Consider the following 27,131-nt stretch of genomic DNA (forward strand, 5'->3'; position numbering starts at 1 on the left):
TGGTTGAGCTGTTTCGGAGGAGTTTGGTAACAAACTCTATTCTGTCTATATTGCTAAGTCACGATGCTAACAGAACTCGCTCGTGGAGATAGCCCCGTACAGTCAGTCGTCCTGCAAAAATGTTACAAGTTACCTTGTTAGTGACTGCTCTCAAGTTTTGTAGCAGCTTGAGAGCAGATCTCTTCTCTGTCGGATGAGATGCTTGGTAGAGACGCAATGCGCGGTTAAACTGTATGGAAAAAAAGGCAATTTTGGTATCATAATTACTCCAATGGTCTATTAAAATAAAACAATAAAAGTCTTATATTGTCCAAAATTGCAAATAAAGCTCCGAGTAAGGATACTTCTCTGTTATATCTGGCCTATTGCAATGTAAAGCTGCGAAGCATAGAGTCGCCTGCAGGCTTTCGAAATGTGCTGGTACTGATGAATGTTTTGCATTGGCGCTGGACACAATAATATTAAGAATTAAACTGTTCTCCAACGCGTTGATATGCTCGGTGACATTATGCAATCTCTCAAAAAGTGTAAGATACAGCATTTTGACCATGAGCTATGACATCAGATTTTCATCATGATGGGCAAACTGCAGTAAAAGGATGCATTAGACAAGTAAATACCGGCTACGGAACATCCAGGAGTAGACCGTTACTACCTCCGTCGTACTAATGTTCCATCTCGCCAAAGATAAGGACGAATTCAAAATGCTCATGGCCACCCCTCATGACTGAAGAAGAGGCAGTAAAAAATCAAACTCCTACCAATAAAGAAAAAGCTACCCGGAATTCTCACAATGTTCGTAGCAAACTATTCAGCTATGAAAAAAAGACGGGTAATGTACCATCATATCGATTCATGACGTTGCAGTAATTGGAGAGTTATAAATCTATATTTACTTGAAGGTATGTGGTAAATACCAACCATTAGATCAAGTATGTCTATCCAATGTATTATCCATAAATATAGCGGAGTTTATTTTAGTCTAATATACCATTTTGAGAGCTATATAGACAAAATTTTACGAGCCATGCGGGACTCGAACCCACGACCTCTCGCGTTCCGTGCGAGTGCTCTGCCAACTGAGCTAACCGTTCGAGTGATGTATCGTCATAAAATCTTGTAAAACATAACAAATTGCTTAGATTTGCAAGAGTTGAGCAGGTTATCAACTGTAAAATAGATCCTGTAGATGAAGCCACAACCTGAGAGTTGACAAAATCATACAAGATTTTATGACAATACGTCACTCGAACGGTTAGCTCAATTGGCAGAGCACTCGCACGCAACGCGAGATGTCCTAGGTTCGAGTCCCGCATCGTTCATAAAATTTTGTTTTCAAATTTTATTTGTGTATTAATCCTAGAAGTGAGGGTTATCACTTTAAAAATATAACCAAATGTTTATATAGACAAAACCTTAAAACTTCGTCTTTTTAGTGCATAATAACTCTTTTACTTCGTTCAATACTTACCCTCTGCAATAAGCACCAGGTGTCTCTGTACTGACGCAAAAAGATAAGCGGAGTGAGCACCGCGGCGTGGTATGCAGCTTCTACGTCGAGAAGATCATCAGTGTCGGTGAGGCCAAGTACAGTCGCGCGGTACTTCTGGAGAAACGCCGTATTTGCGTGATCACGATCAAAACTGGAATGTTTATTATCCCATAAGTATTTTCTGGAGTATACAAGCTTTTCTTCTTCTTACGACTTATTGGAAACTATTTGAGTATTATTTACTCAATAAGTACCTGAGCTACATGACTGTTGAAATTCAAATTCAAAATTTTCATCAAAGAAGATAATGGTTAAATATAAGGGATCTACCCTTATATTTAACATTTATAATATTCGAAGTCCTGCAAGAGCATAGCAATGTTTATTGTTGTCTATAATGTTATAAAGAATGGTAATATTATTAGAAAAACGTTTTAAAGAAACTATGAATGTTATATTTACTCCATAAAAATTTCTGCTATATACAAGAACTTCGCATTAACGAATTTTTGGAAAAATTATTCGGGTATTCTTTAGGGCTTAAGAATTTACGCAACGTAGCAATGCTTTACGACTTTTTAAAGAGTATTTCATAATGTACAGAACTTTGGAGAAAGTATTTGGTTATTGTTTCATACGGGTTTTCCACGAGTTACGTGGGTTTCCCGAATTCTAAGGAGTAACTATTCGTGTCTGTTACATGCTGCCTTTCTGTAGTTTTCAAAACTTTTTAGAGACACTATTTCTAGTATTATTCCATATGAATTAAGCTAAACAATTATACAAGGAAATTTCACAAAAAATTGCATTTTCGACATAACTTACTATGGCAGTATAGAGTTGAATCTTTTGATAATATCCTTGCTTGTCGGTTGGATTCTCATACAGGGTTTTATGCTCTCGTCGAGTTGCCATCTGGGGTTTCGATACCTCCATCTCCCTTCCAGCTCCGGAACATCAAGGTCCAACGTGCTTGTAGGCCACTGAAAAAATATTCAGTTAAATGCTGAAGGAAATGAATTTCATGATATAAAAATTTTCAGATATAATACGACTCTTTGTATTATTTGTTTTCTGAATAAGGACAGATATTCTATGGAATGAGATTCCTTGTGCGGTTTTTATAGGACAATACGACATGGTACCGTCAAATAATTTACATAATCACCCTTATCATTTAGTTTATTATAGACCTTGACCTTTAACAGGAGCCATTGGTACTATAAATATAGTTATAGGAGTGGTAGTGCCATGTTGGGTCCTCACGGACAACCGAATTGGGCCGGCACGCCCGGAGAAATACCACTCCCCCACTCGAAACCAGCGTGAAATAGCGGCTATGCCGCTGTGTTTCGTACGGTGAGTGGGGTATCCGGAGGCCTACACCCCCCCTCCCAAATAAAATGGCAGCACGGACTAAAAAGACTACTCCAGGACGGTACCAGGCTATGCAGTCCTGGAGAATCCGTCCCTGGGCGTCCACAATTAGGACCTGTACCTAATAGTGGTTGCCCAGGCTGCCCCGCGTATTCTGGAGTGGGCAAATCTGCGCTGACTCGGGGCAAACAGAGCAGGAGGCTCAAACAACCCTCCTCCACACTCGCTGTGGACTTTTGCAACATCCGGGGTCTTCGCTCAAATTAAAATGACGTCAACTTTCACCTGGAGCCGGCGAAGCCGGCCCTGCTCTTCTTAACCGAGACACAGATATCCTCCCTGGCAGATTCATCTTACCTTTCATACTCGGGGTATAATTTGGATCACCCCTTTATACCACGGACTGGCGTGTGCGTTTACGTCAGGGAGGATGTCTGTTCTCGACGCCTGAGTTTTCTTGAAAGATCGGACCTATCCATCATCTGGCTGCGTGTAGACTCCGATGACCATCCGCGAATCTACGCATGCCTGTAAAGGTCCCATAGAGGTAACGCAGACAAGCCGGCTCCTCGAACACATCCAAATGGCTACAGATTCCGTGTTGGAGCAGATCCCCACTGCAGATATCGTGTATCTTGGTGCCCACGAGGCCAAATGGCTAGGCTCACGTACCACCGATCATGCAGAGAGATCTGTTCACGACTTCGCCTTAACATATGGTCTGACGCAACTGGTTATTGCACCAACGCGAATCTCAGATGTGGAAGATCATACACCTTCACTGCTAGACCTTCTGCTGACCTCACATCCGGACGGCTACCTAATTTCCGTTGACCCTCTTCTGGGATCGTCGAACCACTGCCTGATCCGGAGCACCGTGCCGATCACGCGTCTAACACGGCCTCGCTTCTTAGGCTGTCGCCGCGTGTGGCACTATAGGTCTTTTTTTATGATGATAAGGGACGAGACGAGCAGGACGTTCAGCTGATGGTAATGGATACGCCCTGCCCATTACAATGCAGTGCCGCTCAGGATTCTTGAAAAACTCAAAAATTCTGAGCGGCACCACAATTACGCTCGTCACCTTGAGACATAACATGATAAGTCTCATTGGCCCAGTAATTTCACAACGGCGGATTTAAACTCTAACGGTGTTATTAAAAAAAAAATTTGGCTTAGACACGTGTTTTATTAAACAGTGATCTAACAATAACGACGTCAGTAACCTGAAAATAACGCCGATTAAAATGGAGTTTATCCTTTTCTATTACAAAATAATGTTTATCTTGTGTTTAACTAAAACGTCGTTAGGCACAGCATAAACTAAAGGGTACAGGAACAATTAAAGGAACGGAACGCACTAACTTGTTTTAACTGTTCTAACATAACATAACCTAACCAATTTTAATGAATTGTAGTTGATAGAGCTTTGGTCCACAATTATAGTGCTACCACTCTTATTACAACGTAATACACAGTTTTTATGAAAACCCAAAATAAAAGTCGACCCTCCCCCCTCCCTAATTTGTTAATGGGGGGAAACGCCTACAATTTGGTTGTTTTAACTGTTCTAACATAACCTAACCTAACCAATTTTAATGAATTGCAGTTGCTATCAACTTCAAGCTCTATAGCTTTGGGGATTTATTACTTTTACTAATTTATGGCTGTATGAGCTTGAACCCTTTGCCTGTACTTATATTTTACTAAGAAACCAAAATCATTTTATGACAGTTTTTAGCCTCCCGCCACGATGGCAGCGCTCATCTAGTGTTTATTTACGTGATTTATCTGTTTTAGGTTAGAAATTTTTTCGTTATTTTTTTTAGAAACGGTGCATTACCTTGTAATAAGAGCGGTATCATTATAATCGTGGACTAAAGCTCTATCAACTACAATATTTTCTACAACCAAATTTGTGCTATGGGATATTTATTTATGTGATTTACCTGTTTTAGGTAAGATTTTTTTTTGTGATTTTCTTGAAAACGGTGCATTACCTTGTAATAAGAGTGGTATCATTGTAATCGTGGACTAAAGCTCTATCAACTCCAATATTTTTTTCATCCAAATTCGTGCTAAGGGATACTAAGTCCATGTAATCGTGGACTAAAGCTCTATCAACTACAATATTTTTTTCATCCGAATTCGTGCTAAGGGATACTAAGTCCAACCCGCATACTCCCACCTTAGAGGCTGGCAACGCATCTGAAGAGCACTGGTATAGTGGTTATGTGATATGTTGTCGGTAGATTTTTGACTTCCTATCAACGTAAAAGCCTGTTGCACATAAACCCTCTTTTGTATAAAAAATACAGCATTATTCTATCGAAAGGAAAAACATCCTTTTTTAGGCATTATGCATTCGAAAATAAGTAATTAAAAATTATTGATGACGTACATTAAGCAATCACAACTATTCTAAATTGATTAAGTCTAATGTAGAATAGTCATAATTAAATTTATCTTTATTATTTAAGATAATATTTAGATTACTATTTCAATTTAGAATGAAAAACTTGCCCTGTGCTGCCCCGGGGCGTAAAAAGAATAGGGTAGTCCCAGGTCCAAGGGTGTCGTAAGAGGCGACTACGGGCTTTTTGAAAGTGGGAGAGTCACGCTGCTGTCTCATGACGTCAGCACAATCGGGCCAGACTCGTCCGGGTTACTTACCACACTCGCACAGAATACCGGCGTGAAGTAGCGGCCTAGTGCCGCTATGTTTCGCATAGGTTAGTGTCGAGGACCGGAGGCCATTCCCCCCCCCCCCCCCCCCAAACAAAATATGAGAGCGGTATTTAAAGAGAAATTACCCCAGGAGGGTACCGGCTCTTGTAGAGCCAGAGAATCCCTCCCCGAGCATTCGCGCTCGGGCTGCCCTTCGTATTCTGGGGAGGGCACAGTACCGTGTATGTCACAGGACAAACAGGGCAGCAACACCACGGCACCCCGCTCCACGCTTAATGTGGACTTTTGTAACATCCGGGGAATTCACTCCAACTTAAACGCCGTCCACCACCACCTTGAGACGTCGCAGCCGGCCTTGTGTTTCCTTACGGAGACGCAGATATCTCGACCTAGCGATACGTCATATTTAACGTACCCCGGGTACAAAATTGAGCATAATTTCATGCCTCATGCCGGGGTATGTGTGTACGTTAGGGAGGATATCTGCTGTCGCCGTCTCGGCAATTTTGAGGGTAGGGGCCTGTCTACTCTCTGGCTCCGCGTAGATTTAGAGGACCGCGTCCGCATCTATGCGTGTGTCTACAGGTCCCATAGTGGTAACGCAGAAACGGATCACCTCATGGGCTGCGTTCAAGCGGCATTTGATGACGTGCTTGCTCAGATCTCCTCCGCTGAAATCGTAGTCTTGGGTGATTTCAACGGGCACAATGCCGAATGGCTTGGATCACGTACCACAGACTACGCAGGGCGATCTGTGCATAATTTTGCATTGGCGTATGGTCTGTCCCAATTGGTTGAGTCGCCGACGCGGCTCCCGGATGTGGATAGCCACATGCCGTCCTTATTAGATCTTCTGCTGACTACACATCCCGATGGTTACCAGGTCTCTGTCGACGCCCCTCTCGGAACGTCCGACCATTGCGTGGTCTGGAGTGTAGTGCCTATCCGACGCCAACGTCGCAGACCACCAGCGACCCGCCGCGTTTGGCACTACAAGTCAGCAGATTGGGATAGGATGCGTTCCTTTTTTGCATCCTACCCTTGGGGCGGGGTTTGTTTCCCTTCGGATGATCCTAGTGACTGCGCCGTTGCAGTAGCCGATGTAATATTGCAGGGCATGGATATTTTTATACCAAGCTCTGTAGTACCGATCGGTGGCAGATCACAGCCCCGGTTCGATGCGTCAGTTAAAGCAGCATCTGAATGCAAAAAACAGGCGTATCGAACTTGGGTTGCGGCGCTGGGCTCAAAGGATCCGAACTGCAAAGTTCTGAAGAGGAAATATAACCGTGCCTCCAGATTTTTTAAGCGGCAAATCGCCCGTGCGAAATCGAAGCACGTCGTCAAAATTGGCGAGCAGCTTTCCAGTTACCCGACCGGAACACGCAAGTTTTGGTCGTTGTCGAAAGCTGCTCTTGGTAACTTCAACCAGCCGTCCATGCCGCCGTTGCACATGAGGAATGACACCCTGGCCCATACGGCAAAAGAGAAGGCCGATCTCCTGTGCACTCTTTTTGCCTCCAACTCGACTCTTGACGACAACGGAAAAACACCGCCGACCTTCCCGCGGTGTCAGAGCTCCATGCCTGAAGTACAGTTCCGACAGAAAACTGTTAGGCGAGCTCTGTTTTCGTTGGACGTCAGGAAGTCGAGCGGGCCGGATGGCATTTCTCCAATCGTGCTTAGAACGTGTGCCCCTGAGTTGACGCCGGTGCTAACGCGTTTATTCCGGCACTCTTATTCAAAAGGCGTAGTCCCTGATTCATGGAAGTCAGCCCTTGTCCATCCGATCCCAAAAAAAGGAGACAGTTCGGATCCGGCAAACTACAGGCCTATTGCGATTACCTCCCTACTCTCCAAAATCATGGAGAGCATAATTAACCGCCAGCTCTTGGTATACCTTGAGGGTCACCAGTTGATCAACGACCGGCAGTACGGCTTTCGCAATGGTCGGTCGACTGGCGATCTTCTGGTATACCTAACACATAGATGGGCGGCGGCTATTGAAAGCAAGGGGGAAGGCCTGGCAGTTGGTCTGGATATAGCGAAGGCCTTTGATCGTGTATGGCACAAGGCGCTCCTCGCAAAACTTCCATCATTTGGGCTTCCCGAGAGCTTATGCAAGTGGACCTCCAGCTTCCTTAGTGGGCGCAGCATACAGGTCGTTATCGACGGTTATTGCTCGAATCCCAAGCCCGTGAACGCTGGAGTGCCCCAAGGCTGTGTGCTATCTCCCACGCTGTTTCTTCTGCATATCAATGATATGTTGGACACCGCCAACATGCATTGCTATGCAGACGACAGCACTGGTGATGCCGTATACACGGGCCATGTAGGTCTCTCTCGGGAAAACGTCGGCCAGTGCCGGGAGAAACTTGTGTCTTCTATCGAGTCCTCTCTCGAGAAGGTCGCGGAATGGGGTAAGTTGAACCTTGTCCAATTTAACCCCCAGAAGACTCAAGTTTGCGCGTTTACCACTAAAAAAACCCCATTTGCCGTATCACCGCTCTTCGAGAACACTTCCCTTAAAGCCTCGCCTAGTATCGGAATACTGGGTCTCGAAATCTCGAGCAAATGCCAATTCCGTGGCCATCTGGAGGGCAAAGCCAAACTGGCTTCAAAGAAACTGGGCGTCATAAATAGAGCACGGCAATACTTCAAGCCGGCCCACATTCTAGCGCTCTACAAAGCGCAGGTCCGGCCTCACATGGAGTATTGCTGTCATCTCTGGTCTGGCGCACCCCAGTATCAGCTCGATCCATTTGACCGCGTGCAACGCAGAGCAGCTCGAATTGTCGGGAACCCAGTACTCTGTGAATGGCTGGATCATTTGGCGTTGCGTAGAGACGTCGCTTCATTGTGTGTTTTCTACCGCATCTATCACGGGGAGTGTTCCGAAGAGCTGTTCAACCTGATTCCTGCCGCCGAATTCCACCTTCGCACGACACGCCACAAGTTAGGATTTCATCCCCATCATCTGGATGTGTGGCGGTCCTCCACAGTGCGGTTTTCAAGGAGCTTTCTTCCTCGTACCACGAAGCTGTGGAATGAGCTTCCGTGTGCGGTGTTTCCGGGACGATACGACATGGGTACCTTCAAGAAAAGCGCGTACACCTTCCTTAAAGGCCGGCAACGCTCTTGTGATTCCTCTGGTGTTGCAGGAGAGTGTGGGCGGCGGTGATCACTTAACACCAGGTGACCCGTACGCTCGTTTGTCCTCCTATTCCATAAAAAAAAAAAAAGCACACATCTTTTATAAAGCGAAGAATATAAACATGAGATTAGTCCGTACTTACAATTAAGAAAAAACAAAGAAAAACTCCACGCAATTTTACTCCCATATCCTAAACTTCTTCATTATAATATTAAACTGAATTTTATACAAAAATATTTATACATAATATGGTACCAAATATTTAGATAAGAGATTTAGATTCAAGTGATTGACATGTGTATGCCAAAGGAAATATTCACAATACCACAAATTAGATAGAATATGGTTACTATATTATTCTGTGGTATCTTCCGCCTACCATATAAAGATTGTAAAATAATGTAAGCCTTCTCCTTAATGTAATAAAACATACATTTATATTTCTTATTTTTTCTCATACATAGCAGTAAAAGAATATAATATTAAGAATAATTTATGTTGTCTATCACTCATCTATTATCTATCACCTTAGTATTTCACTACTCTGTGCTAACAGAAGATTTGTTCGTACGATTAGATTTGAACGTAGTGTCAAAATTCTCTGGGGATTTGCTGCTGTGAAGAATAAAGATGGTGCCCGTTATTTAAGTTATTTCATTTATTAAACTTAAAAAAAGAAACTTTGAGGGATAGACGAAAAACTCTAGCTTTTGTATTTGTTAATATTACATAATATACCTAATCTGTAGAATCACCTCCCGGTTGCAGTAATTATAAAGCAACACGACTAAACCGTAGTACCTAGATGCATTTGGAGTAGGAGAGACCAATGGAATGGAAGTTTCATTGCAAAGGATGCTCGACTAAGCCTAGCGAAACTCTCTAAGAAAAAAGCGATTAGATCGATTGTATAAAACGTGCAGTCATTTACAGATTGACAGATGACGGCTATCATCTTGTAAAAAAGGGAGATAACGGAAATCCACTCCGTTTTAAGCAACTGTTCGCTTTCAAACTTAGCCGGATTATACTTCGTCGCCAATCGCCACACTGTAATTACTACTACTTCAAAGTTAATTATATCAAATGACTGCACGTTTAATACTAAACTAAATTTCAATTTGTAATGTGCACATTGCAAGAGTTATTGAGTTTAGGTTTGTAGGGCGCCGTAGATATGGTAGTCAATTCTACTATATAATATAGTATCCTACTATTTAAGGTCTACCTTCTATTATTTTCCAAATATAATATAGTAGGCGAAAAGACTTAATTTTATCAGCATCTGTATGCTGTTTTGTGATGAAAAAAGTGAAAGTATGAGCGCAGTAAAGCCAGTATCGGTCTGATAAAAGCAGAGTTAATAATAATAATACATTTTTTATTTCGACCAAAAAAGGATCTTATTGTGTAAGTAACAAAATACCTTAAAACCTAGTGTTAGTACAAGATATCTTAAAATCTAAACCTTTCCTAATCTAGGACAGGACCGACTTGTCAGTACATGTATCAAACAGCAGTGGTTCAGGTACTGACAATCGAACCTGTGAGAAAATGCCCTCAGAATACCATTGGGGCTAGCCCGGACCCTACTCAACAGGGACGTACACCGCTTACGCATAGTGGCGTAAAAATAATCTACGTTAATGATCTGTAATTTAAAATAATATATTAATGAAAGTAGCAAAGGGTTCCATAAAAATAAACACCTATCAATAAACGCTCAAAGCTGTAAAAATATTAATAGAGACGATTTAAAAAAAAATATTTCCTGTCTACTATATTTTTTTGAGTACTGAATCCCAAAATTATAGTAGTTTTCGGTTTAAAAAAAAAGTTGGCAGCCGTACCCGTAGACGGAGAAATTACTGGGCAAGTGAGACTTAACATCTTGTCTCGAAGTGGCGAGGTCACTTGCGATGCCGCTGAGAAGTTTGGCTTTTTCAAGAATCCTGAGGCACTGCATTGTAATGGGCAGGGCGTATCATTCACCATCAAGTGAACGTCTTACTCAGTGGCGTAGCGTGCCTTGGCCCGTATAAAAATCTGCTTGGGGTCCTTATGAAGGGTATAGATTTCTCACAAAAGAAAAAAATGTTTGCATAAAATTTAAAGAAATATTTATTCATAATAATTATCTATCTGTCACTTTTTCCGACAGTGAAGGACTCTCGTTCCATAGTTTCCTTTCGGCGTCCTTCCTTAGATTATGTGGATTAGGCTTTAGACCATTCATATTGCAGGCAGTAATTACAAGGCAACACTATTTACTTACAATCATCCGAAACTTTGCCCTTTAGCCTTCTCTATATATGTGTCATGAATTGTGAGTTTGCCAGCGTGGCACCTACTTGACTTGTCTTTGTGGTAGTGTAGTAGTGGTCTGGTATAACAACGAAGTTGTAAGGAGATTTTATTATGACGAATACATGTTGCTTTAAAATTTTTACAATATTTACTAAAGGCACTGCAGACCACTGAGCTCTGGGCATAGGTAGAGTGGGTAAAGATTACTATAAAATCAATGACTTTATTAATACCACAGATTGGTATTGGAACAGCAGTTTCTAATATTAAATTTATTTTGTGAAATTATATTGTGATGAAATTTTATTAAAAAAAAAAGAAGAAAAGAGAAAGTACGGTGAGTTTCTTGTGCCTGATCTTCTCAGGTCTGATGCATAAATTTTGGAATGGGTGTTAGTTTTTGAGTTGAATAAGTCATTTAAATCTTATTTTGAATTGTAAGTGGGACATAAAAAAAGATGATGCAATCACCCTTTTTAAAGTAAAAAGCGGTTCAAAACAAAATTAAAACAGTTTATAACAAAACGAACACGATGACAAGAATGAACTGAATCAACAAACAGATCGACGGACATACACTTCTGCTAACATACATTAGTTTCCTAGCGTCGTTGCTAGACTTCGTATTTCGTTCGCGTGATAGCGGCAAATGCGGTGCTCGGGATTTCTGCCACTTGTTATTAGCAAATTCGGGTTCATCCTGGAAATAAGAAATTATATCACTGCAATGACTCATTTTTAATTTTTAAGTGATTCCCAATAGACTTAAAGTATACTTACGTATGACATACGGAACGCAGAATCGGTCGCTAACTATGGGCCTTATGAGGAAGCTCATTGTCGCTCAGAGATCAATGGAGAGGGCTATGCTCGGAGTGTCCCTGCGAGATCGAATCATGAGGATATCCGTAGGAGAACCATAGTTACCGACACAGCCCAGATGGTAGCGAAACTGAAGTGGCAGTGGGCAGGGTACATAGCTCGACAGACAGATGGCTGTTTGCGCAGTAAAGTCCTCGAAATGCGACCACGTACCGGAAGACGTAGTGTTGGTAGGCCCCCCACAAGATGGACCGACGATCTGGTCAAAATCGCCGGAGTAAGTTTGATGGGGGCAGCGCAGGACCGATCGTCTTAGCGATCTTTGGGGGAGGCCTTTGTCCAGCAGTAGACGTCTTCCGGCTTAAATGGGTATTAATATATAAACAAACAAAGCGGGCTAGAGACAACATCATCTCTATCAGAGTAAGAGCAAGATAGAAAAGGAAACCGAATATAATAATAAATTTCTTTATTGAGGCAACTATAACTATGTTAATATGTTACAATTTTTGTGACCACACGGTTACAGTTAGTAGTTAGACAACTACTAACTGTAACCGATTTTGATTGACAAGTCTTACTAAGTCAGCCACGCTTGGCATTAGCTCCTTAATATTGTGAATAGGAAAGCACTAGCTTACACACTTGACAAATCAAAATTGGTCTCGCATTATTGACGGACAGGTCAAAATATATTAATTATTTGTATATTTACCGAAGTGTACGCTCGCCTCGATTCCTTGTAAGCACGATTCGGCGCATTCGTCAGTACCGAGGAACTCTATAATGGAAATCATAACAATAGCTTACAAATTATTCTCAAATGATGTATGCACAATATTTAGGTCTACATTTTTATGAATCTCATGATGATGGTCAATTGAGTTTTATAATTTTGGCGCCAATAAATTGTAAAAAAATTGCGATATGCAAATAGAGTGAGGTAATAAAGAGAACCGAATCGCTGTGATTGCATTACACAGAGTAGGCATGGAACTTCCCAATTAGTCGACAGAGTGCAACGTGGGCACTATCCAAATTCTGTGGTGGTTTGGTGGGGTATTAGCTATGAAGGAGTGACTGAGCCATACTTTTGTGAAAAAGGTATCAAAACATCGGCACAAGAGTATCAAAATACCATTCTTGAGAAGGTAGTGAAGCCCCTTATCAACACCATGTTCAATAACCAAGACTAGTCATTCCAGCAAGACTCGACGCTGGACGCAGTCTTGGTTGAACGAACGTTTCAGACTTCATCAGAGCTGAAGACTGGCCGTGATGTAGTCCCAATCTTAATCCGCTGGATTATGATTTATGGTCTATTTTAGAGAGTATGGCTTCCTCTAAACGCCACGATAATTTGGAGTCCCTAAAACAATCTGTACGATTGGCAGTGAAGATTTTTCCCATGGAAAGAGTGTGTGCTTATTGCTAACTGGCCTCAACGTTTATAGGACTGTATTGCAGCCAATGGAAACCACTTCGAATAAGCTTTTTATATTTTAAATTCTTTTATATTTATGTATTAAACTAACACACTGTAAAAGTGATAAATGTTATTTGCAATAGAAAATTTTATATTATTTCTTTGTGTCAGTATTTATGGCAAGACTAGGTTTTATTTATGAAAATAAGGGACGAGACCAGCAGGACGTTCGGCTGATGGTAATTGACACGCTCTGTCCATTACAATGCAGTGCCGCTCAGGATTATTGAAAAGCCCAAAAATTCTGAGCGGCACTACAACTGCGCTCGTCACCTTGAGACATTAATGCTTACACATTACTGATTATTGGCAGAAATAGGCGCCGTTGTGATACCCATAATCTAGCCGGCATCTGGTGCAAAGGAGCCTCCCTGTTGAGGTATATATAGATTAGATACCTTTGTTCTCCGCGTGCTAGTCCGGTACATATCGATGGGTGTGACGCTCTGAATGAACTCCTCCATTATAAACCGGGCTCTTGATGTCACCATTTCCAGGTTGCGCATGTGCTTAGCAACTTCCGTAGGTGTCGAGGTTGAAAGGAATTTGTTTATCTGTTATATTAATCAAATAATTGAGCATTATTATAATACGACAATTGAATATCTAATTATTTAATAGATTGTGAACGTTTATAATAATAATAATATTAATTGCTATACTTTGAACTAATTATCTAGCCCCAAATTGCCAGTCAAAGATAACCCGGTGACCGGTTGCTTTGCTTCACCTGAACAATTGCATACAACGCAACATTTTTTTTTTTGTTAATTGCGAAAGAAGGAGTTCAATCATTACATCATAATATCGTTGTTCCTTGTTCTTGTAATTAATCAATGTCAGAGCAGAGCTGTCGAACCGTGCGACATAAATTAATCAGTCCCAATTTCACCTCGTCCAGAATTGAACTATTGTCTTCGCTACTCATACATATAGCTCGACATCAACGACATTTACGAAACGCAATATCTTCCTGAATCAAGTATTACAAACCGCATCTGGGAACAGAGTGTAGTCGCCAAAGATGGTGTTTCGCTTATGCATTAGTGGGCCGCAATCGCAGAGGAGATGAAGAGGCGTTTCATAGGCCTCAAGGCAAAATCTGCCAAGTTTTTTCGTTTTTTATTCCGACCACAACTAATTGCCTGTTTAGGTAACAGTGCCCAGTTAACATTCTGGTAAGTATGCATAGGTTTTTCCTGTTCAATACAGCGCTTCATTCGCGTTTCTACTGTTGAATGCCTTTAGCGGTTCTTTGGAATTGTTTAAACCTGTTGAGTTACTTCAGCGTTTAAGTAATTAACATACTTAAACATATTTTCATATCATTAACGTTTGGACCTTCCGGGTTTCGTACCCATAGTTCAGCAGACAGGTCACTTACCACTGAGCCTTACCTTAGTCCTAATAATCTACATGCAGCCAATATTCGACTCAATCACGTGGATCATTATCATGACAAGCTGCGGTGACGGGGAGAGTCTTCTGTCTTAAACTTGACACTAATGACATATCATGTCAAAAGTCTGTACAAGTGGTGTCTTATATGTGTTGAATTTAATTTACTATCCACCTAAACCTTTATATGGCTAAAGAGATGAATACTGTTTTTTTAACAACAGTTTAAGCTGCAGCTTCGGAAGAAGAATTTGTCCAGCAGTGGACGTGTTCCGGCTGATGATGATGAAAGCTACATCGCTACCAGTACGTGGTGAGATTACAAAACTGGGGCTTTACGTCCATGGCCTACCTGAACTACATAGATATCCCTACCTTCTTAATAGGACACCATCCAAACTTCTTTGTCGTAACTGGATCGGTTACGAGCATCCACACAGCTGCCAAGAGCCTGGGAAACGTGGTGTGAGGCTCCCCCACCATCATGCCGTGTGTCTTCACCAAAGACTCCAAGTCCGGCTCGGATTCCAACCCCGCAGTTTCCACCAGCAATTTAGAACGCACCAATACTTGTATTAAATCTGGGATAAGATTTCCATCATCTCCTTCAAGATTTCTATGGAAAAAACCAATTTTCTTTATATTTGTTGGATGCAATTACTAATTATGACAGTAATCACGACCATCATGTTCACGAAGCATCCTTACACAAACAATGAATTCAAGCTCTAAGGTTTATGGATCCAATAAACGATAAGTAATTTATATAATTATTATAATGAATATAGTTTATTCTTTATCACTTTTTATGAATTATTATGCGACTAGCTGACCCGGCAAACGTTGTTTTGCCATATAAAGTATAATTCACGCGATAGTTTTATAAGTAATAAAATATTGCCTGTACATCATTTTGTTCTATTGTCAATAGTTTTTGCAGCGCACGCAAAAATAGGTTTTCGATTTTACACCTTGTGTTACAAAATAGCAATTTTATTACGGATCCCTAATTTTGAAAAAAAAAACATAGCCTATAGCCTTCCTCGATAAATGGACTACCCAACACTGAAAGAATCATTCCAATCGGACCAGTAGTACCAGAGATTAGCGCGTTCAAACAAACAAACAATCAAACAAACAAACAAACACTGCAGCTTTATAATATTAGTATAGATTTAAAACGCTTTTAACTTTGACCAATATACTGGATGCAGTACCTTATAAACTAATTTGTTATGTATATCATTATCGTAATTCTGAGCGGCACTACAATTGCGCTCGTCACCTTGAGACATAAGATGTCCAGTAATTTCACTAGCTAAGGGCCCGTCATACCGAAACACATTAATGGTAACACATTACTACTACACAGCAGAAAAAGGCGCCATATTGTACCCATAATCCATCCGGAGCCCACCCTGAGCAAAGGAGCCACTGGTTAATAAAATCAATATTTACGGCAAGCTGAGACGCTATAGAGATGCAGCTGGCTATCACATAAAAAAAGAATTATTTTATCAAAAATAGGTTCAGTAAGTACTGCGTTCAAACAAAACAAACCAAAACAAGGGCACTCACGATATAAAACTCATACAAATATAAAACTCATACAATATAAAACTCACGATATCAAATCACTTTAAATTCTTCTAAAACTAGATTTCAATGCTTTTATAAGACTTCTGCTTCATCACCAAGCCAACAGCAAAATCTTAAAATTCACAGTACAAACTGTACAAGACGTCCAGCTCAAAAGTGCACTTGTGACCACATTAAAAGAGTTAACGCAATGAGATATCTTGGAATAGTCGTAGACGAAACATTAAGTTTCAGAGATCACATTGCTGCTGTCTCAACTCGTTTACGAAAATTGGTATACACCATTAAATTGCTTCGAGAGTCCGCTGAGCTTTCATTATTAAAAAGCATCTATTTAGCCCTCGGACAATCAATCATAAATTACTGCATTCTAGCCTGGGGAGGTACAAATTCCACCAACCTCATAAAATTGGAAAGAGCGCAAAGAGCTGTGTTACAAGTCGCTTTGAGGAAACCTATTAGAAAAAGAAAAAAAAAGAAATCAAATCAAAAGAATACAACACATTGCTTAAAAACCGAGTTTACAAATTGCCTGTTACTAATGTCAAAACTGCATTTGCATGTCGCTTTCCAACCTTTTTGTACCCCCAGATTTATAATAAACTGGTCCAGCTATGTAAATTTAAAGAACACTCCATCTTCAAGGCTAAAGAGCTTCTATCAAAATATTTAATACAACTATCCTATATGGAAACTGAAAATCTTCTTAAGGTACAATCCTAAAAAATACACACAATACATATACACAATACACACACTTTCATACACACAACACATATACACACAATTAATACTTGTATAGTTATTACTGTTACTTTATTTCTTTATATGATTGGTAAAATTTTAGTAATCAGCTTGTTGTCACTAGCCGCTTGTATATCTTTATTTTCTGTTAATTCTACTATTTCCCCCACGAGACAGGCAACGCCTAGTGTGGGGGTCAGCATAAAATGTTAATTTGTGTATGAAAAGTGCGAAATAAATGATTTGTATTTGTATATATTTTATTGATTTGATGACGATATTTCGATCTAATTGCATGAATCGTGGTCACGGCGGGGCTGCGGAGGCGGCGAGAAACACTTGACTCACTAATCGTCTCTCGTCGCCTCCGCAGTCCCGCCGTGATACTAATTACAATGTTAAAGTTCCTCGATGATAAAAGTTTAAAAACATAAACAAAAACACCATTCAACTTCATAATCCCTACTATAATATCATAAATGTGAATGTAAGTTTGTTTGTTACGCTTTCACGCCTAAACCACCAAACCGATTTTGATAAAATTAAGTATAATCTAGACCTTAAAAAAAGAAAATATGCTATATTTAATTGCAAAAAAATAAATCGAGGGGTTGAAATAGGGGATGGCAGTTTGTATGAAAATTCGTCATTATCAAAGATAAAAACATGAAACATTGTATTTAGGCACTTGATAAGAGATAATTTGTAAACATTTGTTGGCACATTTTTGAAACTTCGACCTACAGGATGAAATAGGAGATTAAAGTTCACAGGGAAATACTAATAAAGAGACTGTCCACAATGACAAGGGATATGTGCTGCATCATTAGTATAAATACTGAATTACTTGAGTAACTCCAAGATAAGTCGTCCAATTTTTCCTGGTGAAGGTCGCTCATAATCTATGCAGTCAGAGCTGATGATCCTGCTTGGGACGATCTCTGTCTCGAAGGCTGCCACCAGCTCCCGCTGCCTCCGATCCTCGGCATCATTCCAGTCCAATGTCAACGAGGACCTGTACGAGGCAATCCCGGAGAGGGTAGGACGGGACCCGTTGTACGAGTTGTAGTAGTAATCTTGAGCTGAACACTTTTCAAATATTGTTCTATTAATAGATTAAACGAATTCAATCTCGTTTATAAGAGTAATTTCGCATTATAGGTAGAAACACAAGATAAAATAATATTCAAAAATAGGCTATTCGCTTTATTTGCTTTAATTCGCGAGAATCCGTGAGACGTAAGAAATTTGCACTATTTTGAAAATATCATGTATGTTCGTAAATTTGCACAGGTTCCAAACCGTGCTATTAATAATATTGTTAGATTTAAAATTTCTCCCGATTGGTGTACGCTTTTGAACAGCATCTTCTTGCCAGAAAATAAATTCATGAAAGTGTTTAAAGATATGAACAAATATAGTATTTATATTCGAACTAGCTGACCCGACAGACGTTGTTCTGTAGTTAATAAAAAAATACTGTTTTATAGGAATATGCCAAGAATATTTCAAAACATCAATAATTATTTTTTTTAAAATGCTCCCTGTTGTTATAATGAAATTGTTTCACAGCGGAACTCTCAAACCTTGCGTCACTTAATTCTCTCATAGAAAATATGTCCATACAAAACAAATATTGAAAATAAAAATAATTATGGGTCCCAAATCGAAATACTATCTCTCAAATTGGACCAAACTGCACTCCATGAAGTAAACCCCATTAAAATCCGTTCATGAGTTTACTCCATCGCGGACAAACAACGTGTCACGTAATTTATATACACACACATACTATGACACCCAAGTGACAGTCATTAATTTTATTATTATATTTCTGAATATTTTATATTACTTATACTATTTTTCTGTCTTTCGATAATAGGAGGTATCGACTTTTGAATTGACTACTTCGAATAAAACATTACATTTTAGAGTTTTTACCTATTGATTAAATCAGTGTTTACTTGAAGTCCTTTTTTGGTCCTTCGAGTCGGTTGTTAAGCTAAATTTTATAATAATGTGAGCACAGAGATGTGCTATTTTTGGCAAATATATTTATATATTGATAGGTATACAAGATAAGATTGCTGCAAGTATGAATCCAAGAATAAAAAATAAAAATTAAATAGAGTATTTTCTTAATAATTTTAAAAACCGTATATTTATAGATTTACAAATGCTGCGTTAATTATTACGGTAAATAATTTCTACGAAATCTTCGCCTACTTTGCGGATCGCGGTGTCTAGAAGACCTTGTAAAAAGTATTTTTTTAAACATTCAAGTTTATATCGCATGAAAGTAAAATCAAATTTTGTTTGATGAACGTAGTCTCTTGCAGGGTATAAATCTAATTATTAACAGTTTTTGTACCACAGAAAGTTTAATATAATTACTATAACACAACATGCTCACAAACATTACAAATACCCAAATAAATTACGAGCTAAATTCTGAAAGAAAATTCTTATCCCATTTATCCCTCCTTTGATGATAAATTTACGAAAAGCCCTCTCTGATTGATATTAAACCTTGAAATGTGTTTTGATTTTAGGAATATTCGTTGAGGCTTCAACAAATAAGATCATATTACAAGTACTTTAAGTAAATAGATTTCGAGCTAATAAATGATACAAAATGGAGGAACGGCGCTTTCAAACTCGATTTGTTCTCGACGTTTACCGGTACAAACCGGATTTAAACGAGTTAAGTCGTAGATAGATCGCAATTCTATCCACTAGGCTCCGTAAAATTGCTAAATCTTTTAAAGTGGATTGTGTTATATTTTATAAGAAACTCCCAAATGATATTAAAATTTAAATGTTTCGTAAAAAATAAATTAAATCTAAAGCCTATTAAGGTTAAACAGCTCTTCGGAACACACCCCGTGATAAATGCGGTAGAAGACACACAATGAAGCGACGTCTCTACGCAACGCCAAGTGATCCAGCCGTTCAGAGAGCGCAAAGTAACGCCTACTTCAATAAATTCTTAATGAATATTGTTATACTCATTTGAATGCTATTGTAACCTTGTACTTGCACTAAATAACTTACAAAGTTTGACAGCTGTGAAAACATCTAAAAAAAATTGATGCTGACAGTCCAACTCTATTTTTCTCAAACACAAAGTGACATACAAATCGCGAGTCTAAGACGTTGCTTACGCACACTAAAGTAATAAACCTGGCCTGTTTTCATCGGTTGTCTAACAGCAAGAGGCTCTATATAGACGAATAAATTATATAAGCTTGAAATATTTATTTCATAAAATATGCATTATTTTAGAAGTCCTTTAAAATGTTCAACTACCACACTGCACACTGCAAAATTTGAGGAATTGTACCATCGTTTTGGTACAATTCCTCAAATTTTGCAACATTTGTAGGCATATTGTATGTATCTTGGGATACTGTTTTTAAAGCGTTCAATAATTCACCCAACTAAACTTAATTAAAAATTTGGCTTACTTGACTTGAACTATACTGTACTTCAACTTAACAAGAAGAGATTTTCACTGAATTTATACAATCACAAATTCAAGAATGTGTTTATTATATATAGCCTATTTTACCTGGTATGAGGCCAAGAGTACCCTAAACCGAAGAGCATGTATGAAGGGAATAATAAAAGTGGACGAAGCGAAACATACTTGTTTCGCGGTAAGGATTATAGCAAGCGGAAAGAAGTGATCTCTGCCTACCCCTACGGGAAAGAGGCTTGTTTATTTGTATGTATGTATGAGGATAAAAGGTGTTATATCATCACGCGGCTAGGCCAAGCTGCCAACTTTAGTCAATATTACAATCTGACAGCTGTTAAAAGCATTTTCAACAAGAACAATAAAATAATTATGTGAGACAAATTTAACAAAAAAACAACCAACTTGAAAAAATACTATTCCAAAACAATAGATATAAGTACTTAAAAGTTTAAAAAAAATGCGTATTTTTATACAATCTAACTAGATTAGATTAGATTAATTAACTAATTAATCTAATTCTAGTAACAATTATTATTATTTTTGGTATCGGTGTCTTCCCGCCGCAGCCTCACCCTCGCCTCTCGCCTTGTCACGTTGCGCGTGCGACACAAGCACTTCTCACCTATAGCTATGTATATAGTTGCAAACCTAACTTGGGTGACACCGACAAGTTTTATTGTTACGTTTTGAGTTATGTTGTTAATAGTTCTGTAGTTTATGTTCTTCTGTGTCGCTATAATAGTTCTGTCAGAAAAATAAATACTCTTTGTAGTCACAGACTAGTAAAAAATAAGGACTCCGTGTCATCTTACATAACAGTGTAGCACCAAAAGAAGCCGATTAACGTGTAAATACATAGCCCCACGTATACACTTACACTACTACAGGCCGATAGGCGGCCATTATGAGAATTGTCATCGTCTGTGACAGATCAGTTTGCGTCGCAATAAAATATTTTAAAAATGCCGCCGTGCGTTGTGAAAAAGTGTAAAAGCTATACTATATGAGTAAAGAAAGTATTTGTGGACATATATGATTATTTAAATGAGAAAAAATTGTGTAACTAGTATCCCCCGTAACCGCACACACACTAGCATAACGGTGCTTCACTTGCTAATATCACGGCGTTAACCTAGATTAATTAATAATATTAACAATATTAGGATATTATTTAGTCATGATTGTTTTGCACACCGTAACAGTGACGATGTGACGTCATCGACGTCAGGTCAAGAGATAAATATTTGACTGGGTAATATATCGCATTTAATTCATCATTTCAGCCGTCGCGGATGCGATAACTCCTTAAACCCAAAAATCTTATCCTCTACAAACACTGAATCGAAAATGCAAGCTGTTTCTTACTTTCCTTTAACATTTCATTCACTATTTCATTTTACAAATATATAATAATTTTATGTTACAAAATATATGAAGATGTCATTGAGTGCCAAGATGCCACGCACACAAGTGTAATGGTTATTCGACATTCGAATTAGTACCAACATTCAGTTATGATAATATTAATATTATCATTCGTAATCTGTTAATATTATATTGTTTTAGTATATATGTTTAGTATATTTTTAGTAATTGTAATATTATATAATCACATGCAAAATCTTAGTGATTTCACTTTATTATGATCTTGGTAGTTTCGTATTATTAAGGTTGGTAGTAGGGTAACCGTTACGTATTGGCTATTGCTCTCGGCTATTGGGCACTTCTTGTTGGGGCAGTCGAAAGTATCGGACGTGCTGGCTGCGGGTCACCGGACTGCCCAATTATATTAAATCATTTAATGTTACTTGTAAATAGTTGTGATTATAGTAAAGTAATTGTATATATATATTCTATTCAAGTGGTTCGTAAAAGTGTTTTGTTATACAAGCATCTAATAAGTAGTTGCTGTAATAAAAAAGCTATTGTTCTTAGGTAGTGCGTATTATATAAAAACAGCGGTATCGTCATTCCAATATTCTTTATCTTTAGCAAATCCTCGTTTAAAAATTTTATATAAAACAAAAGTTAAGCTTCTTGGACTCGCCAACTGAATCTTTGACAAACTTTTTCAATTTTTAAAGCTCTTATGAATTATCCATGAAATGGCCTGTGTGTCTGTCATAATTATTTGTTTCGTTAGTTATATTCTCTACGTGGCTTTCTATGGACATTGAAATTTTTTTAAGGTCATCTTATATCGTCCAACAGACCAAAAGCCTTGACATTAAACCAAGATTAGAAAATATGATCTTATAAAAACAATACACTCGGTCTGATCCGATGATGAAGCCTGAAGGTCGGCACCTGAACTCCTGAATGAAAATATCTATCTTAGCCCAGTTTTTTTATGTAAGAGGAGGTCAAACGAGCGTATGTGGCCTAGATACATGATGTTAACACAACACCCCATTCTCCTGTTGCAATAACAGTGGAACCACCGGAGCGTTACCAGCCTCTTAGCTTTCTAAGACCTTTGTATCGGAGCTTTTTTGAAAGCATCTATGTCGTACCGTCCTGGAAGCACGACACACCCAGAGGGTGGGAGTGATATTCTAATTTGTAGCGTGTCGTGCGAAGGTGGATTTCGGCGGCAGGATCTAGTGAAACAGCTCCACGGAACACTCCCCGTGATAGATGCGGTAGAAGACGTGTTTTACTTGATATGTTGTAAAGAACACGTATTTTTATTATTTTAAGGTATTCATTCAACTAAAAACTCCTTTCCTAAAAGAACTCTTAATCCTGCACAACTAAAAAATCCTGTACTGCAAAGACTCTGGCATCATCATCTTTGAATCAATCCTATAAACAGTCCCTCAACCTTGGGAATAGATTAAAACACTGGAGGCTAGGTTAATATGGAGGATGCTCAAGTATTTCGAAACCAGCTTCGCAAACTGTGGCCACAGCATTGTAAGCCGTGACATCATCTTGATGGAATAAAATTATTTATTCTAATTTGCTTCTCAATTTCTCACATATTTCGTTACCCTGTTTCGTTTTATTTGCTCTCCAAATAAAGATCCACTAAGAGGAACTCTTTGGTCGAGATTCAGTAATGGTCGAACGGCTCGCCTTAAATTTCTAAGGGGTTGGAGATTAAGGTCTCTTCCAAGACATAGAGTATAATTTTCTTCCTGGATTATCATGCTGAAGCAACTTTCATCCATGAGTATAAATTAGGCTAAGAAATGTTCTGGGAACCCAGCTCTTTTTTCATCGCCATGCGCTCGTGTGAAATACTAAACCCTTACTTGTTGTACCATAAAGTCCTAATAAATATACAGTCAATCTCATGAGGGTAAAAAACGTTTTCTTTTCAACGCACTAATCCTGAACCTTTATCTTCTATCATCCCAGCATGAACTAAAATAACATTCCTTTTCTGGAAACATCTTAGAGCTATAGGTACCTATTTCTTTTGCCGTTCTTAAGACTGAACGTAGAACATATTTGATCGAAAATCGCGCTGACTAAAATGTTTAAATATTTTAGACAGCGCAATATTCCTCGCTATAGATAGAAAATAATAATACCTTTTTATACAATAAGTGGATATATTTATACGGTCGCAGATCAGTTACACTAATTAAAGACAAACTTAGGTAAATATCTAAAGTATATAGTATAAATTGAATTATTCTCATAGAAAGCCAAATAAATACGTAATTAAACACCCATTTAGGATTAATAACAAGTAGTGCATTTAACATGGAAAGGATGCCCGGAATTGGCGACTTAATTCGCTCAGTGCGAGGCAGAGGATCAAGAAAAATTTTATAATTTCGGTTACGGTTGTCAGGTACATATAACCGAAAAAGTATAATAATACTTAGATCTTAGATTAAGGATTGATCTCCACTGCGCTCCAAGTAGATACCGCAGGCATACTCGAAAAGTGCGGCAACTTTGAGCCGGTCTCGAACAATGTGTGACGTTGACGTGCCACATGTTCTGTTAATAAGAAATAAGAAAGAGACTGGGATCACATATCATCAGTAAGTATTTTGTATTTTATTAATTTCAATGTAAATAACACGAAGCGTATGTTACAAAATTTGAAAGATGCCATTGAGTTTCAAGATGCCATGCACACAAGCATCTAATAGTTGCCGTAATAAAAAAGGTATTGTTCTTAGGTAGTGCAGTATCTAGTTGCAGCGCAGCGGAGACCAATCCTTAATCTGTGATACTGTCACTATCTCATCTAGGTAGGGCTTCCAATTCCTTCCAAACCGAGATCTCGGTATTGCGGGATCCCGCGCCTTTTTCCAATCCCGCGTGATGCGGGATTACGGGCACGGGATCTGCGGGAATTGCGGTACTGAAAAAAAGTAGCAGTAGTTTGGCAGACGACAGTTTCGACATGTTGTTTCCTTCAGCAACATTTTCAGTTAGAATTAAAAGATGACTATCTTAATAATTAAGTGATAATATATCAGTTTAAAATGTGTTTTTTTTTGGTTGATTTTTTAATTTTGTTTTGTGTATTTTTTGAAAACGGTTTGTTCTGTTGTTATTCAGAATTTGTTATTGTTTTTTTGTGAAAAAAAAAACTGTATAAATTGATTCATCTCATTTTAATAGAAATATGTACGTAAATAAATGTGGAGTTGATTAATTCATTGTTTTATTTGCCTTATGTGTGCATATTTTGTATATGCGGGATTCCGCAAATACCGAGATCCCGCGGGATTGAAAATTCGCAATCCTGCAAATACCGAGATTGAAATCAGGCCGCGGGATTGTAAGCCCTAGATCTAGGGATTCTTGGTTCAGGGAGTTATATCCCAGAATAACGAGAAAAGCGGTTGGGTAAAGAAAAGAAATCGAAGTTGTAGTTTCTTTTACACAGGTACCTAATGAAGGTTTTAGTATATCTATTAGTAGTAACAATTTTAATAATACTTACCAAAGATAATGTGAGAAAAAATGGCACAATCATTTTGAAAATATTGATTTAACGTAAGAAACTATATTTCTTTCATCTTGTTATTTATACAAGGCATTTTGACAATTTAGTTTCAAAAGTGTTGTTACAATAATTATACCACAGAGAAGAATTTAATTAAAAGAATCCTTTTTATTTCATTAGAATTTACAAAAACTACATTAACACGTCATTTTGTCCATAAGAACCATCATTAAAATTATTGTTATGCTTTATTTGTATGTTTTTGGTGATAGTTGTTAGCTTTCACGGACCTTTAATTAAGGGCACATTTAAAATAGATTAAAAAACCACAGGCATTGTGTAACCGCATGGTTCACCTCACCACCTAATAAAACAGATAGCAAGCAGCCTACGACGATATATAACCCTCCGAAAGCAATTCACTAAAGCACCAAATAACATTATTCAATTTGTTCAAAAACCAATTGAGCGAGTATATTTTCTTAACAATATGTTATTTTTTAATGTGATAACCTGAGACTTATGGGTTTAACTACATACATTAAATTCTCTCTCGCGTTCCGTGCGAGAGCTCTTCCACTGTGTCAACCGTTCGAGTGACGAATCGTTGATAAATCTTGTAGATGAAGCCACAACCTAAGAGTTGAACAAAGCATACAAGATTTTATCAAGGATACGTCACTCGAACGGTAGGCTCAGTTGGAAGAGCACTCTCACGGAACGCGAGAGGTCGAGGGTTCGCGTCCCGCATGGTTTATAAAATTTTATTTGTGTAATTATCCCAGAAGTGCGGGTTACCACTTTAAAACCATAAATAACATACCGTAGACATCCGGACCATGTTTTCACAGATACGGATCGGACTTTGATCGGACGTAGCGCGAAAGCTCTGTCACGCTCTGCTCAAACACAATACGATTTCGTTCGCTTATAAGTTTATTCTTATAAAATAAAATAAAAAATAAGTTTAGCGCCAAATTTCTATAATATATACCAGCCTACCTAGTTAAGAACCTAAATAAATATAGTAATCTTTAACCAATTTTCTATTAATTAAATACAACAGTATTGTATTCAATAGTACCTATCATTTAAATAAAAATCATTAAAATAAAGTATTAGATTGGCCAAATGGTCCGGAAACTATGTGCGAAACAAACAATTTCAATATTAAGACCTCAAAACCCAGTACAAGAACAGTTATATCTACAGTACCTACCTTTTAGAGAACCAATGTACGCCCCTGTTATATACCCATCGTTGTAATAGATCGTAAGTTTTTATAATACCACCAAACTATGAAAAGAGATTGCTAAAGGATGTCTGACAGAACGAGACTACCCAGGTAACACTGAAAATGTTTAGAAAATGAAAAACGGCTTAATGTAGAAAGTTGCCATTACTTTTATTGCTTTTCGAAGTTATCTCCGTTCGTCTCTACACATCGTCGCAGTCGATGGAACCACTGAGAAAAGCAGTGGGCCCATTCTTCCTTAGGGGTCTCTTCTATGGCATTTTCGTACGCTTTCACCGCATCTTCAGTTCGTAAAGCGAATACCTTGAATTTTATCTTTAGTTCTTGGGAATAAATAAAAGTAGCAGGGCGCCAGGTCGGGACTGTATGGCGGGTGACTCATTATCTCGAGACCTGCCATATTCAAATAT

The 27,131-nt window shown here is 38.6% G+C and overlaps 1 protein-coding gene and 1 long non-coding RNA gene across 2 annotated transcripts; both read right to left on the reverse strand.

The window, feature by feature from the left end:
• Positions 1-1,495: 1,495 nt before the first annotated feature.
• LOC126970914 (uncharacterized) lies at positions 1,496-9,006 on the reverse strand. The gene is made up of 3 exons (XR_007730728.1): positions 8,854-9,006; positions 2,318-2,475; positions 1,496-1,643 (listed from the first exon to the last, which is right to left on the reverse strand). It is a non-coding gene; the product is annotated as an uncharacterized LOC126970914 (long non-coding RNA).
• A 2,510-nt stretch (positions 9,007-11,516) lies between these two features.
• On the reverse strand, positions 11,517-25,567 carry LOC126970859 (uncharacterized). The gene is made up of 6 exons (XM_050817009.1): positions 25,464-25,567; positions 17,915-18,156; positions 15,100-15,340; positions 13,725-13,880; positions 12,556-12,621; positions 11,517-11,718 (listed from the first exon to the last, which is right to left on the reverse strand). Exons 1-6 carry the CDS (start codon positions 25,494-25,496, stop codon positions 11,533-11,535), a joined length of 924 nt encoding a protein of 307 aa, XP_050672966.1. The 5' UTR covers positions 25,497-25,567; the 3' UTR covers positions 11,517-11,532.
• Between the last annotated feature and the right edge of the window lie 1,564 nt (positions 25,568-27,131).

This window comes from Leptidea sinapis, chromosome 22, assembly GCF_905404315.1.
Source record: "Leptidea sinapis chromosome 22, ilLepSina1.1, whole genome shotgun sequence".
In the NCBI taxonomy this organism is placed as follows: domain Eukaryota; kingdom Metazoa; phylum Arthropoda; class Insecta; order Lepidoptera; family Pieridae; genus Leptidea; species Leptidea sinapis.